At 32.1% G+C, this 14,086-nt stretch overlaps 1 protein-coding gene across 4 annotated transcripts in view; it reads left to right on the top strand.

Annotated features, from left to right (window-relative positions):
* Positions 1-14,086, top strand: part of LOC143236793 (G protein-coupled receptor kinase 1-like) — a 58,993-nt gene that overhangs the window by 17,527 nt on the left and 27,380 nt on the right. For all 4 annotated transcript variants that reach the window (XM_076475355.1, XM_076475353.1, XM_076475354.1 and 1 more), the window contains 4 exons: positions 4,397-4,498; positions 4,839-4,913; positions 6,741-6,802; positions 7,171-7,222. In XM_076475355.1, coding sequence (XP_076331470.1) covers positions 4,397-4,498; positions 4,839-4,913; positions 6,741-6,802; positions 7,171-7,222 — 291 coding nt within the window. The remainder of the gene's footprint in view (positions 1-4,396; positions 4,499-4,838; positions 4,914-6,740; positions 6,803-7,170; positions 7,223-14,086) is intronic.

The raw sequence follows: 14,086 nt of genomic DNA, 5'->3' as shown, positions 1-14,086 counted from the left end.
GACTGGAGGTCAATACAATAAAAATTAATATGTATATGTGTATATGAAACTGAAGCTACTTAGACTAAACATTTGTATTTTTATGGTATGTAGTCATTCATTGCAAGAAAAAGACAATTTTTATATTTATTTAATTTTTTTTATGATGGGTGTGAGGTTGGTCAAGTGAGAGACCCACATAGTTAGAGTATAGAAAATAACATAAATATAAAGTCTTACAGTAAACAGATGTATGAAATGTATTTAAGTGGTTTTAGAGATTACACAAATAATATTTGAGATTTTGGGGATGAAGAATAGTTTTTGTAATTATAACATGAAATCACTTTGCCCTCAGTCTAGTAATGAAAAAGATTATTCCACAAACAAATCTTTAGTAAAAATATTTCATTAAAAAACCTGATTTTTTTGTATAAAAGTACTTGTATTCCTTACTAAAAGTCTACCAAATTGTATGAAGATACACAAGTTGTTTCAAAAGGGCTAATGTGTTGTGTCTTGTTATCATTTTCTTTGCTTGTACATTGTGTATTTTGCTGCATCCAATTTTCTGAATTAAAAAGTTCATAAGGTTAATTTTTTATTATCTGTTACTGCTGATTTTTCATATCTTGGTCAGATGTAACACAATTTTTGCATACCTCAACATGTGTTTTGGGGTACTTGGGAGGTGTCCTTCTAAAGTGACACTAAAAGAAAGTAATGTTTCTGAGCTTGCAAAATATTATATACAGTAACACAAACAACGTGTGTGAATACCATATTTGACAACTAAGCTTGAATCTTGATATATAATGGTAAAGTCAGTTTCTCAAAACTCTCAAGAGTATTAAGTATGCTGTTCAAAAAATTTTGAATAAATCAAGTTCAAATTGTCAAACTTGCAAATAGTACTTTGTAGGCTTTAGGCATAATTCTCGTTATTTTCAGGGTTAAACAGCAAATCTGCTTCTGTTACTAGAAGTCTTTACTCAGTACATATGTTGTGCAATTATATAGTAAACTTTTGATATCAATTATAGACTAGTCATCTACCAAATTTGCATAGGGCTATGATGATTATTCATAATAAAATCTGATTTGATTTCCTGTGAACTCAGTTTAAAAAAAATGTAAGATTTATAATAATTTCTACTTGTAAATAGAAAGAAACATTGTTTGAATATGAAAGTCTATTCTGGAACAGACAAACCTTTAAATGATTAAATATCCAGTTATATTGAGCAATTATGGTAATTTCTATATGTCAGATGGCTTATGACAAGTGAGTTTTACATGCTGGATTGTATTTTTAACAATCATTCACAATACATAACACAGTTTAGCCTGCTAAATCATGAATAAATCCAGATTCAAGAAAAGGGTAGAGTATATTCAATAGATTGTCTCTGTTTTGTAGTTTTGACTATTTTATACCTTAGTTATGTTTTCTAATGTTGGATTCTAAATGGACAATAAATTATTTGATTTGATTTCATGAAAACAACTAATTCATTTTAAAATTTCAAAATTGACATAGCATTAGTTTTATGTAAGCATTTGCTTAATACTCAATCTTTGAGTATTGCCTAAGGCATGTATGAAAAATTCACAGTATTGGTAACAAATTTAATCAGTATTGATATACCATCATATGTTGTGATGATTATATCCCCATAGCACAATTTCTTTATCCCATTCTTGGGTTCTACTCCCAATTATTTCCATTCTCATCAAGATGGGAGGTTATTGACCTGTCATAGAATGTTCAATTTGAACCAGCTTTGTTCATTTCTCAGTTCAAGGTGGGTGATTTTCTCACTCTTAGGTTGGTTGGTACTTTTCAGGAGTGTAGAGAATCAGTATTAATGTTTTAGATGTTTTTTCCATATCACAGTTTATTTGCTAACCTTTGGTTAATGTTATTTGCCACCATAGTTGAACATGTGATTCAGAACTCTTCCCTTTGAATTGGTTATGGCCTTATGTTTTCATTTGTGTCCATTGGACTTTTGCTTGATGTTACATTCTTTAGACACACTATTCCACTTCCATGTGGGTGTCTTTTGTTTCTTCTTGCTCTATCCAACATTGGATGATATTGTTATGACCTCCAATGTTTTTTTGGGGTGGCTGGTTCAGCTCTATAATTCATTCTTGACTTCTGTCCAGAATATCATTTACTTCAGTCTTTATCAATTTATATGTAGTTAGGCTCATCCTTTACCTTTACATTTTTAAAGCATGAAGCTTTTGATATCAAGGCTATTGTGCCTACTTATTTTACTGCATGAGAGGATTTTACCTTTTTTATGGATGAGAGGACTCTTTTATTCTTTGTAATTCCTTGTTCTTCTCAGTTATATCCATACATGTCCCCTTTAATAGATTTTGGCTGACCAATGCAAATCTATCCAAAGATTCACTATCTCTCCTTTCTTCTTTTTATCTTTTATTGAGCTAATAATGCTCAAATATTTGAGTTTCCATACCTAGGTAAGTGTAGTACAGGTTGAACATAGTGCAGCTTTGAGGTTGACAATAACCAAACCAACAAGCAAGAAACTTCTCAGTTAATGCCTCTCTTTAGGTGGGATGTAGTACTGAACACCTAATCCAGTTCCAATGTGTGTGGTCTTTCTATAGAAACATCCTCAAATGTTGGCTGCTCAATAAGCTTTCCATCATATTCTCATTTACCTGTCTGGTCATCTTATGATCAATTCAGACACATTCTTTTTCATTTCTTCTGTACACTGAAAGGAGGCACCTCCTTGCCTTTATTGGGGTGCTGATAACCATCATACATGATTGCTGGTCTGTAATGTTTTAGGAGATCAAGTCCTGTTGGTGGATCCACTATTTTATCTGTATCAGATACTTCTCACAAAGTTGTTTGTTTATTCTCTGGTGTTCTTAATGGATTTTCTAACACTTTGGGTTTCCTGTCATCATTGCCTTTTCAATTTTCCTCAACATCTAGGTACTATTCATGTGTATTCTAACAGCAGGATCTACAGCTCAAGCAGTGAATACTCTGAGTCAGGAGTGGCTCAGTTGCTTTGTATACTTATCCTCTCACTTAGCTTCTTCTCATTTCTGTTGTTATATATTTATTCTATAGAGACAGTGGAATCTATTATGTTGTCGATATTGCTTAAGACTTAATAATTTTCTTTCTTGAAATTTGTCTCAAAGGAAAGTATCAAGCTCATCTACACGTGCTCAATGCCTGCTGAAGACTGTCTATGTGTGTGTCTGTATATACATATATATTACCTTCCAGCCATACTTCAGGAACAAAAATACAGGACCAAACCATTAGAGAGATTTCCTCTTTGTACTGTTGTAATCTCACTGTTATGTGACTGAGTGGATTCATGCATCGATAGGAAGTAGAACTTACGTGTTTACCTACTAATGTAATGCAGGGCACTCCCTACCTTAAGAACCAGACCCTTCCTTGTGGTTATGTTAACCAGATGAGTATCGTGTCCTCCTTGGAATGCAGGTGTGGGATGATTCCTTCCTACACCTGCTTTTCTGGTAAGTATTTCTGCTGTACTTTACAGTTTAGATTTCTGCTCTAGTCGCATTATACACGTGCTATACCAGCTACCAAAAGTATAATAGCCAGTTGAGCAGTCTTCTGTACCACCTATCTCTGCAACACTTTCACATCATGCAGAAGATTCTTTTTATTGTAGAGTTTGCTCTACCACATTTATTGGGAAAGAGTATTCCCTGCATGAGAAGGATGCAGTCTACTGCTGAGTGATACTCCACTAGGTTAATCTCTGCCTAGGTTGGTGACATACTCTATAGTTTTTTTGTTTGTTTTTTTTTTACACTAGACCTTCCATCATTTTATCATATGGGGTTCTAGATGTTTGTTTTGTAGAGAGGTGAATAGCATTTTTGCAGTTAACATTTTCCTCATGTTATTGTTACTAGCAGAAGTACTGTCCCATGAGCAGCTGTTTGAGCTAATAATTACTAATCCTATTATTTGTATCTCCTTGAAAAGTATTGTGCTGTTAAAAACTAATATTTTAATCAATTAAAAGTTGTAGCCTTTATTGAAAAAAATAAGTTTTTAATAATACTATTTTTAACACTATTTACAAATTACATCAACAAAGATATGATCAAATGTTTATGCACAGTCCTAGTGAAAGTTGTGTTAGTGTTGTAAGGAGAGTACTTTTATTTACAGTTGTGTCCTGTGATAAAGAAATAGTTGTTGCACATACCATAGCTATTTTTGTTATTATATGAATCTTGAATAACAAAAGTAGGAGATTTTTTATGGATATTTGTTTGTGGTGCCATTTAATAGATGGGACCACATTATTTACTATTTCTGTCACATACATTAATAGATAGGTACATGTATGCATGCTGCATTTTATTTTAGATTAAAAACTACGAGAAGCTAGATACAGTAGAGGAAAGAAGAGATTCAGCAAGGAAGATCTATGATAATTTTATCATGAAGGAACTTTTGTCCCATTCCCATGTAAGTATAAGGATTTATTTTAAGGGTGACTTAGTAGTATAACAAATGTCATGTGCAAAATGTGCAACAATGGTAAAGTATAATGTAAGAAAAAGTTTAAATGCTGGTGCTTTTAACAGATATATCACCCCAAAAGTTTAGATTATGTTGGTGTTTGGGTAATGCATCATTGAATTTGGTATTTGTAAAAACTTTTAATATACTACAATTATTGATTCAAGTGTTTCTTAGAACTATAGTCTGAGAACTCTGTTTATTTATGGTAATATATATATCTTGAATTTATAAATTTGGGAATGAAAAGCTTTGATATTAATTTCTTTGTTCAATGTGTTTTAAGAATTACTCTAAAGAAGCCATCAGTCACGTCCAGAAATACCTAATGAAAAATGAAGTTCCCGTTAATTTATTTCAGGTGAGAACTTCTTTAAGAATATAGATGTGGCATCTTTAAATTGAATTAATCTTAACAGCTTTTAGTTTTGTGAGATTGTAATATACTGTACCCTACAACAAAGAGTTTGTATAAATTTAGGAATTACAAATTTAAAGTTCACAGATCTTACATAACATGTATTAAAAAATAATACAGTAGTAAAGTTTAGTTTTAAAACAAAAAAGCCAAAAACAAATGGCAGTGTTAAGTTATGTTTAATATTACATTTCAGATTTTAATTATGTTTTTAAAAATAGTTTTACACTGTAGTATACTTTTTTTCTTAGGGTATATTTGGCATATGTAACTTTGTGTGTAATTATATTTAGTTGCATAATATCCAAGAGAAAATTTCTTTAATATATTGGCTGCCATATGCCCCACTGGTAGGTCACAAGCATCTTTTAGTTGTTGATTTTTTGGCACACTGATCAAAAGCCAAATATCTCTTGTGTTATCTGAATTTAGGACACTGTGACTGCTTCTCAGCATTTTTGGAATGTTTACTTTTATTTATACTTAATTTATTACATGGCAGCTAACACATTAAGGTTGACCTGTTTACTCCAAGACAGAAAATATAATCTTGCTTGTTTGTTTTTTTAAATTATTTGTTTTATTGTGTAACAGTTCTGAAAATATTAAGTAAAATTGGCATTAAAGATAATTTTGGTGTTAACTTAATTTGCATCAAAAAGTACTGAAGATCATATACATTAATAATTTTGTTTGTTAAAAGTACTTAGATCAAAATATTGTTAACATAATCAAGTTTTTAAACATCTAAGCTATAAGTTTATGACTATGATTCATTTGTTTTTAATAGGTTTTCTTAAAGTTTTACCTTTTTATTATTACTCTTTTGGAAAACGTATCTTTCTTTCCTTTTTTTCAAATGTATTGCCATTAGTTATAAATAATGATGGTACTCAAAATTGATTTGTATAAGAATTTTTATCATAATTATTAGAATTATTATTTTTGGGTACTTCATCTTTTTTTGGCACTTAAACCATAATTTTGAGGTGGTATGATGTAGTTAGAAAAATAAGTTTTGGTACATGGGAAATATTGGTGCATTTGTGAAATCTTTCACTTACTCTACTTACCACTTGAGTAAGACAACTTGATGAAATAGATTAATTTCTGCTGAGATGGTATAGGTCATGGTTTGGGTAATAAGATTGTTAGTGAATCCCCAGATTCATACTGTCTGGAGTTGTTTATCAGTACCCTGATTAGCTGGAGCTATATATATGTGTATGGTTTGGAGATGGAGAGGTAATATTAAGGTATCATAAATTTTAATAAATCTAATATATATAAACCACTATCATTTGGTAACACAATAAAAACTTGTTAAAAATTCAAGGTTTTAAGTTATAAAGAGGGATATTATTAAAATATATAGTGTCTCAGTAAAATGATGAGCCATTAATATCATACCTAAAAAAATAATCAGAGGATGACAGTTTTTTTGAGTAACAAATTTCAATGTAAAAAATGTTTTTATATTCAGTGTAATCTAGGGCTTTTTCTTAATGTTAGCTATTGTAACATAGTGAGTGTTTTTTTTTTAATGATGAGAGAGAGAGAGAGTTTGGTGAGAAAAGCTTACTAAAGGGCAGGGGATCACATTTTTTTTATTTACAAAACTCCAAATATCATTTATTTTGATAGGCCAGGCATAACTACATCCTACATATGTCTTGATGAACTTGTGTAATCTTAACATGTATAGTTTCTGTCAGTTTGTCTATTATGTTTAGTGTTTAAAAAAAATTATATTTCTCTCATCTTCCATAGCCATACATAGAAGAGGTTTTTAGCCATCTACGTGGAGATGTATTTAGAAAATTTGTTGAAAGGTAAAGATAGCATTACAGATGGATAAAACTTTCTTGCGCTATATTTGAAAGATATTATTGAATTTAACATATAAAACTAATATATTTTAGCATAACATTTAAAGTAAATCTTTTTTATAATAGTTTCTCTTTGTATTTGAATAAACATAGTTCAAAGCAGATTAAGAAAAGAGTATCGATCCTACAGCATGTTAGGTATGTCCGTGATAATGTACTCGATTTTAATTAGTTTTGGTATCCATACCAGCCATATTTAGAATATATTTTTATGTTAGGTATGGTTATGCACATTAATTGTTTATAAACATTGTGAAAATAATTATTTTATAATAGAATAACAATCAAAACATTTTTTTCATTCCTTTTAGTGAAAAATATACCAGGTTCTGTCAGTGGAAGAATCTAGAACTAAATATCCAGGTTTGTTTGTTTCAACCCTATTCATTTGCTTGTTTTGTTATTTAGAATTCTCTGAGCCAACACATCGTGTCAGTGTAGGAATCTAAAACTAAATATGCAAATTAGTTCTATTCAGCCTTGTTAATTTGCTTGTTTCATTATTTAGGTTCTCTAAGCTATCACATCCTGTTAATATGATAACCTACAAATGAAATAAAGTAGCTCTTTGGTTTACTTGTTTCAATGTTTTGTCTAATTAAAACTCACCATGTTATTTCAAATGAAGCTCCATAGCAAAAAAAAATATTTTAGCAAATTTTCCTTGAATAAAAAAAACCTTGTTTATATGTAACTTCAAAATTATATGGTAAATATAATAAATATATCAATGAATTGAATCCTTTCTTGAAAAGAAAAGGAAATAATTGTTTATATTTATTTAATTTCCAAGATATACTTGCTTCTACTGACAGTATACTTTTTCATGATCTCCAGAATTTCCATTCATTACCCACCTAAGCATTGAAAATACTTGCTCCAGTATTTTATTATTACACTCAAATGCCCTAAGCAAATTCTAATTTGCAAATTTCTCCATCATCTTCAATGTGTCCTCTGTCGAGATACTATATATATAAATACCTTATTCAGATAATGCCATCACTTTTTCTCAACAAAGCATTTGGCACAGGTTTCTATCAGCAATAACGTTGTCCTTACTGACTGTTTATGTTGTGATTTTGAATGGAATAGGCTTTTTCATGGTTATCTTTTCGTCTTTGTTTATACATTACTTAATTAAAAAAAAAAAATGTATCAATGAGTATGAATTCCCAACTTATTGTTTCTACCACATAAGTCAACCAGATCTCTCTTGCCTCTGCTATCCTGGGTTTGTCAACAGTCCCTGCTGTCTGAGATAGAATCTGTTGTGAGATGGAAACATATGTGGATCTAGGGTCTTTTTGGTGCATTCTGAGAAAGCTTCTATTAATGAACCTGGAAAGACTGCCAAGAACTTAAGACTCTTTCCAAGTCTGTACAAAGAATAATTTTAGTCAGCCACATCCAGCCCCTTTTCATCAATTGGTTACTTGGGTTTGTGAAGTTTTGATGGTTTATCCTTTTGCCTTGACTATGCCTTCCTTGTTAACATAAAGGACAGCAAGTGACTACTTGATTTTTTTCTATTTCATTGTGTAGCTGAGTGCCACATCTCCCAGTGTGAACAGCAATATCCAAAGAAGGAGAACCTAAATAAACCTTTTCCTAGCAGTAATAAGGCCCTTTTTTAGATATGTGGAGAGTCTAGATTGGAATCTGTGATCGCTTTAAACAGATCAGTCTTCTCAGGTTTGCCTGACTCTCATAACTCTCCTGAGGTATGCATCTTCAACTCATCTCTTGTTTGAAGCCTATCGATTCTCCCTTCAGAAATGTGAGGGCAAAGTAGGGGTTATGCTGACATCTACCTCAGCTAGATTGTCTTTTTCAGGTCTTATTTTGGTTTCCTGGCTGGTTTGTTGTTGGAATTTATTGGGTAGAGATGCTTTATTAGAAAGTTTTCATTCATTGTCTTCTGCCCTCAAGGAGTTATAGGAAGCTCATTTGCTCTTCCCTTGTTATTTGTTGGAGTTCCAGAGACTTTAGAATTCCAAATTTAATGCAATCTATTTAACATTCTTTTGGGAGTATTGGCCCATGGTGTTTCCAACTGTCTCCTTTGATTTCCATGATATGTTCACTTGTGTTATCAAGAATCTTTGGCTTGGGCAGACCAATATCAAAGGCATTGGTGACTATGTAGGAGGGTGGAGAAGCAGCGGCAGCAGGATTATGTCACTTCCTGGACATCTGGAGTTCTACCCTCAGTGATTTTATAGGTACTCCATGCTCTGGCTTTATAGTTGGTCATTCAGTTTATATCATGTCCATTACTGTGTGCTCAACCTGTTGTGTTTTCATCTCCCAGAGATCCACAGTTAGTAGATCTTCATTTTCAGGTCATGAGAGAGTCAAAAATACAGTAGAGAGGGTCAGTTCTATTTTTTTCAGAATTTTATTTGCATTTATTTATTGTATCCAAGAAGACAGGAGATTGGCATTCTATCATCAATCTCTTGGCTTAACATAATTTTTATATCCTCCTGACTTTACAATAAAATCTTTTCTCAAACTATGATGGCACTTTGCACCAGGACTCTGAATGATCAAGTTTGATGTTACTGAAGCTTTTCTCAATATTCCCATAGCAGAGTCCTTCCAAAGGTTTCTCAGGTTTGTACACAAGGGTCAGATGCTGCAGTTTAGGGGTGAACCTTTTGGACTTGCATCACTACCTTATGTCTTCTTCAGAGTTGTTTGAGCTGTTTTTTCATCACTTGCATTCCTTGGGTCTGTGGACATGTTGATATATGGATGACTGGCTTTTTCTGGCTTCATTCTGTCAATTAGCAGTATAACATTATCAGATTATCTTTTCAGAAGCTACAAAAGCAGGCTTAATTATCAAATTGAAGAAACCTATTTTGTCACCAATACAATATTTTGTCCATCTGGATATGTTTTTTCAAAACTTATGTTATTGAAACTGAACCCTAAAAGTTTCAAGCTATAGAAAGAGCAATCAAGCTTTTACCTATGTGATGTGCCCTTCTCCTACTGCATGTTTTTTTTTATCTATCTTTTGGGGATGTGGGTATCCATTGAGCTGATCATTCCTCTGGGATGAATATATATATGGTCTCTTTAATGGTCACTGTATGACCAATGGATTATGTATTCCTATCCATTGGATCATCCTTTCTAATTACTCAGAAATGACATTACTGATTGCAGATGGTGATTGAATCAGAACAACACTACTATTGGAGCTCCTATTCTGCCACCTTGTTCTAAGATTTGTATGTTTGCAGATGCATCTCTTCAGAGATGGGGGCTTATCTTTGAGGCTAGGAATACCAGAGTAATTGGACAGAAGATGAGTCTACTCTCCATATCAACATTCTTAAACTTCTTGGTTCAATGTCTGTTTCTCTTGATGGAAAAAAATTGTCAGAATACATTCTGACAATTCCATGGTGATATCTCAGATTTCTTGTCAATGATGCACACATTCTCAAGACCTTTGTTTTTGTACCTGTGGTCTTTCTTTGAGTCATCTGAGGAAGACAGATACTCCCAATTGGAAGTTCCAACTTGTCTTTACTGAACATTTTTTGGACCATTTTTCTGTTCCCATTTTTATAGATGATTCAGAATCAGGTTACTCTATGGGCTCTGTCATGGTTTATTGTAGCTCAGTGGTTACTCATAAAATTCCCTTTACAGTTTCTGTGTTCACTGCTAAGTTGTATGCCATCTCTCTTATCTTTGATCATGTAGAAGCTAAGCAGTACACAAACTATACTGTTTACACCCAATTTATTAGCTTTTTACTAGCCCTGGAACCACTTAACATTAGTTCACACACTGTCCTCATTGGAATTTAGAAATGACTGACCCACTTTTCACTGTTCTCCATCTCTGTCCAGATTTTGTTTTATTTCTTGTCACATTGATATTTGCGGGAACAATCTTGCTGACACTGCAGTCAAGTCTGTCTGCTCTGGTGCTGTCACAGTTATGCCTGTCCTGTATATGGACTATTGTCCTCTGATGAAGGCCCTCCTTTGCACCATTTGGCAGTCAGCTTTGGATGAGCAATTGCATAAGAAGCTTTATCAGATCAAACCTACTGTTGTGTTTTAGCCATCTAGTTTCTGCAAGGATTAGAGTAGAAGTTGTCTTGTGTAGGCTATGCATTGGTCGTAGTTTTTTAACCCATCATTTTCTTTCATGTAGGACTGACTGACCATTGTATGGCCTTTGTGACACTCAACTCACAATTGTCCACATTTTACTTCAGTTCCATCATTACAGTTGTGTATGGTAGCACTATTTTAGATATGAATGATTGTGTTTTTAATTTTTCTCTAGGGCATTTTATAAGTGATTTATGTTCCATATACTTCTCCAGTGTGGTCTTCTCCCTTCTATCTTTCCTTCTCACCCACCTTCTTGTTACTGGAGATTGTTAGATAGGAATACTCTCCAATTCCAAGTTGAACTTCTTTCTTCCTTTCTTCAACCCTTTTGCCTATCCCTATTCTTTGCTCTGAAGTTTAGAAATATTCCTAATCTAATTGGTGGCATTTCCATTGTGTTTGGTTTCATGGATGTTTGGCTGTCAGGGTTTGAGTTCCTGTGGTCACGCTTTTTCTGTCCACACAAGAAATTTTCTACTTTTTACCCTTGGACTCTTTCTCCACTTCTCTTATCCCTTTGTTGTCTCCTTTTCTTCTTACACTCCCATCTATGTTCGATGTATCTTGGAAGCTGTTTCCTCTCCACTTTCACCAATTCCTCACTCCCAATCAATATGTTATTCACTGACGGGATGTTTTTCAACTCATTCTCAGCTGGGATCAGCCTTCTTCCATCTACCTGTAAGCAGTAGACCTTATCATTAGGAGTCATACCTGTCCTACTTAATTTGCATGTGAAGTTTCTTGTTTGGTAACCTTATAACCCATTTTATTTTCTAATGTACTTGTTTTAAATCTTATTTATATAGAAGTTTACATTGCTGGACTTCATTGTTTAGTTTTATACAGTTATTTTTAGTTTTAAAGTTTGATTGTTTGTGATAGTCTTGTAATTTAGTGGGCACTATTACTGAATCTTACTATTTAATGCGTAAAGAAATCTTAAGTACCAGAGTATTTTATGCTGTTTTTTTAATTATTAATCTTTATTTATTTCAACAAAATCTGTTACTGGATCTTTGTATTTAATTTTGTACAACTTATTTATGCAACAAATAATTGTTTATAATAGTTTTTTAATACAAATTGCTTTGTTAGTGAAACTTGCTATTTAGTATCTGAAATTTCTTCAGTTTGTAAAATTTGTTTTTGATAATTCCTCTTGATTCTCTCTTAATCTGTTATTGTATATTTAAGTTTACTGCATACAACATATAGTTTACAAATTTAATTATATTAATCTTCATTTATTCTAGTGGAATCTGTCATTAGTGTTCAATGTTAACTCTGTAGTTTATTAGCTGATTGTTGTTGATCTGTTTATTCCAACAGCATTTGTTATTAAACATTCATGTTTAGTTTATCAAAACTAAACTTGTTTACTAGTTTATTCTTTTCACTGGTTATAACAGACTGTATTACTGAATATCAAACAAAGTTTAACTCAATCTCATTTATTTGCTACTTTGAACATATTGCAGTTTTTCAGACTTGCCAATTTATACAGAGGCTTGTTCATAAAGTATGATAACATACAACATGGAGGTCCTATGCATCACAGCCTCTTCTTCCACTACCAGGATGACCTGTTAGCTTGGAGTTGTATTAAAAGATGACCTAAATCTCCTAAGCTAGCCAGAGTTACTGAAATATTAGGGGGCTTTTGTTAATAGTGAAGGTACATGACTGATGAAACAATGCATTCTAATCTTTGTAAGTAGAAATGTAAAAATAAAAAAGAAACTTATCTATACTGATAGCCAGTTTGATTATTAGTTTTGCTCAAATTACATGGCTTGCTCTGATTGAAAATTATTATTGGATTATAATACATAGAGTTAGTCCTGGCATTTGTCTTGATTCTCTAAATATTGTGCTTACTCTCATAGCTATGTTAAACCTGCAATCACCATCAATCTTTTGGACAAAACTTTTACAACATGTTCTGTACCATTCATGAAATGTCGTATCACTGTCAGGATGATGATAATTATGAAGACTTTTATAAACATAAATCCATTTCAATTATCTTACTTACTGTTTCAAGATAAATTCTTACTTAAGTGATAATGAACCATTGTGTTCTAGGGTGACTTCCAGTGACAAACTGTTTAACTTCTTCACCACCTAAAGTAGTTTTGTTTTGTTTTTCTGCAAAAACTACATCTTTTCTTGCTTTACCAATATAGATCAACACTACAATATCCATAAAGTGATAAAATTTTGTCCCTGCATAGTTTTATTATAATTGCGTAGGATAAACTTTGAGCAGAAATTCCTGAATCATTGGAGAGCACAGCACTTCAATTCAATTGTAAAAGGAGGGCCAGGACTTTACATTTATATAGTCACAAATCATAGGGGTGACCATGGGCAAGGTGGTTGAGTATCAAAAGTGTGCCATAGATTGTGAACAGCCCTTTGTTTTTGTATAACAACTCAAAACTAAATCTTCATTTTAGTTTTAAAAGCTACTTTTGTTGTTAGATTACATTCTTAGTAGTATATTTATATGTATCAAGTTCTGTTCATAAAGTTATATCTGAATAATTACATGATTGACATGCAACTTTCTTAATTTCTTAGATTTGTTGTTTCTGATATTTTAATTTTAGATTTATAGATAAACATTGGTATTTGATCACTTTATAAGGCAAATTATGAAATTAGTATTTGTAGTAATTCTTTATATTTGAAAAGTTTTAAGGAATTACTTTAAATATATTAACTGAGTGTGTATGAGGTCAGTCTAATGAACCATTACCTTATTGGAGAAGTAAAATTGACTATGATTACTAATTTATGAAAAGTATCTTCTCTAAATATGACAATCTTTTACTTGAGTACAAGTTTTTTGTGCACAAAAATAATTTGTAACTAAAGTTTTTATACTGAATATATATCTGTGAAATACAGATATCAGTCTGACTGAGACTTTAAGTACAAGGTGATGTTCATGTGATAAACAAAAATAATTTTATTGATTATATAATTTCAAAATTGTTCTTGCATGATCTCTGCAACTTCTTAGTGGATATGTAAATTTCTTCAGTATTCTTGTATATTATATGTGGTATTT

Source organism: Tachypleus tridentatus, chromosome 13, assembly GCF_004210375.1.
Source record: "Tachypleus tridentatus isolate NWPU-2018 chromosome 13, ASM421037v1, whole genome shotgun sequence".
In the NCBI taxonomy this organism is placed as follows: Eukaryota; Metazoa; Arthropoda; class Merostomata; order Xiphosura; family Limulidae; genus Tachypleus; species Tachypleus tridentatus.
Note: the sequence above shows the minus strand (reverse complement) of the source record. Positions and strands in the feature narration are given on the sequence as shown.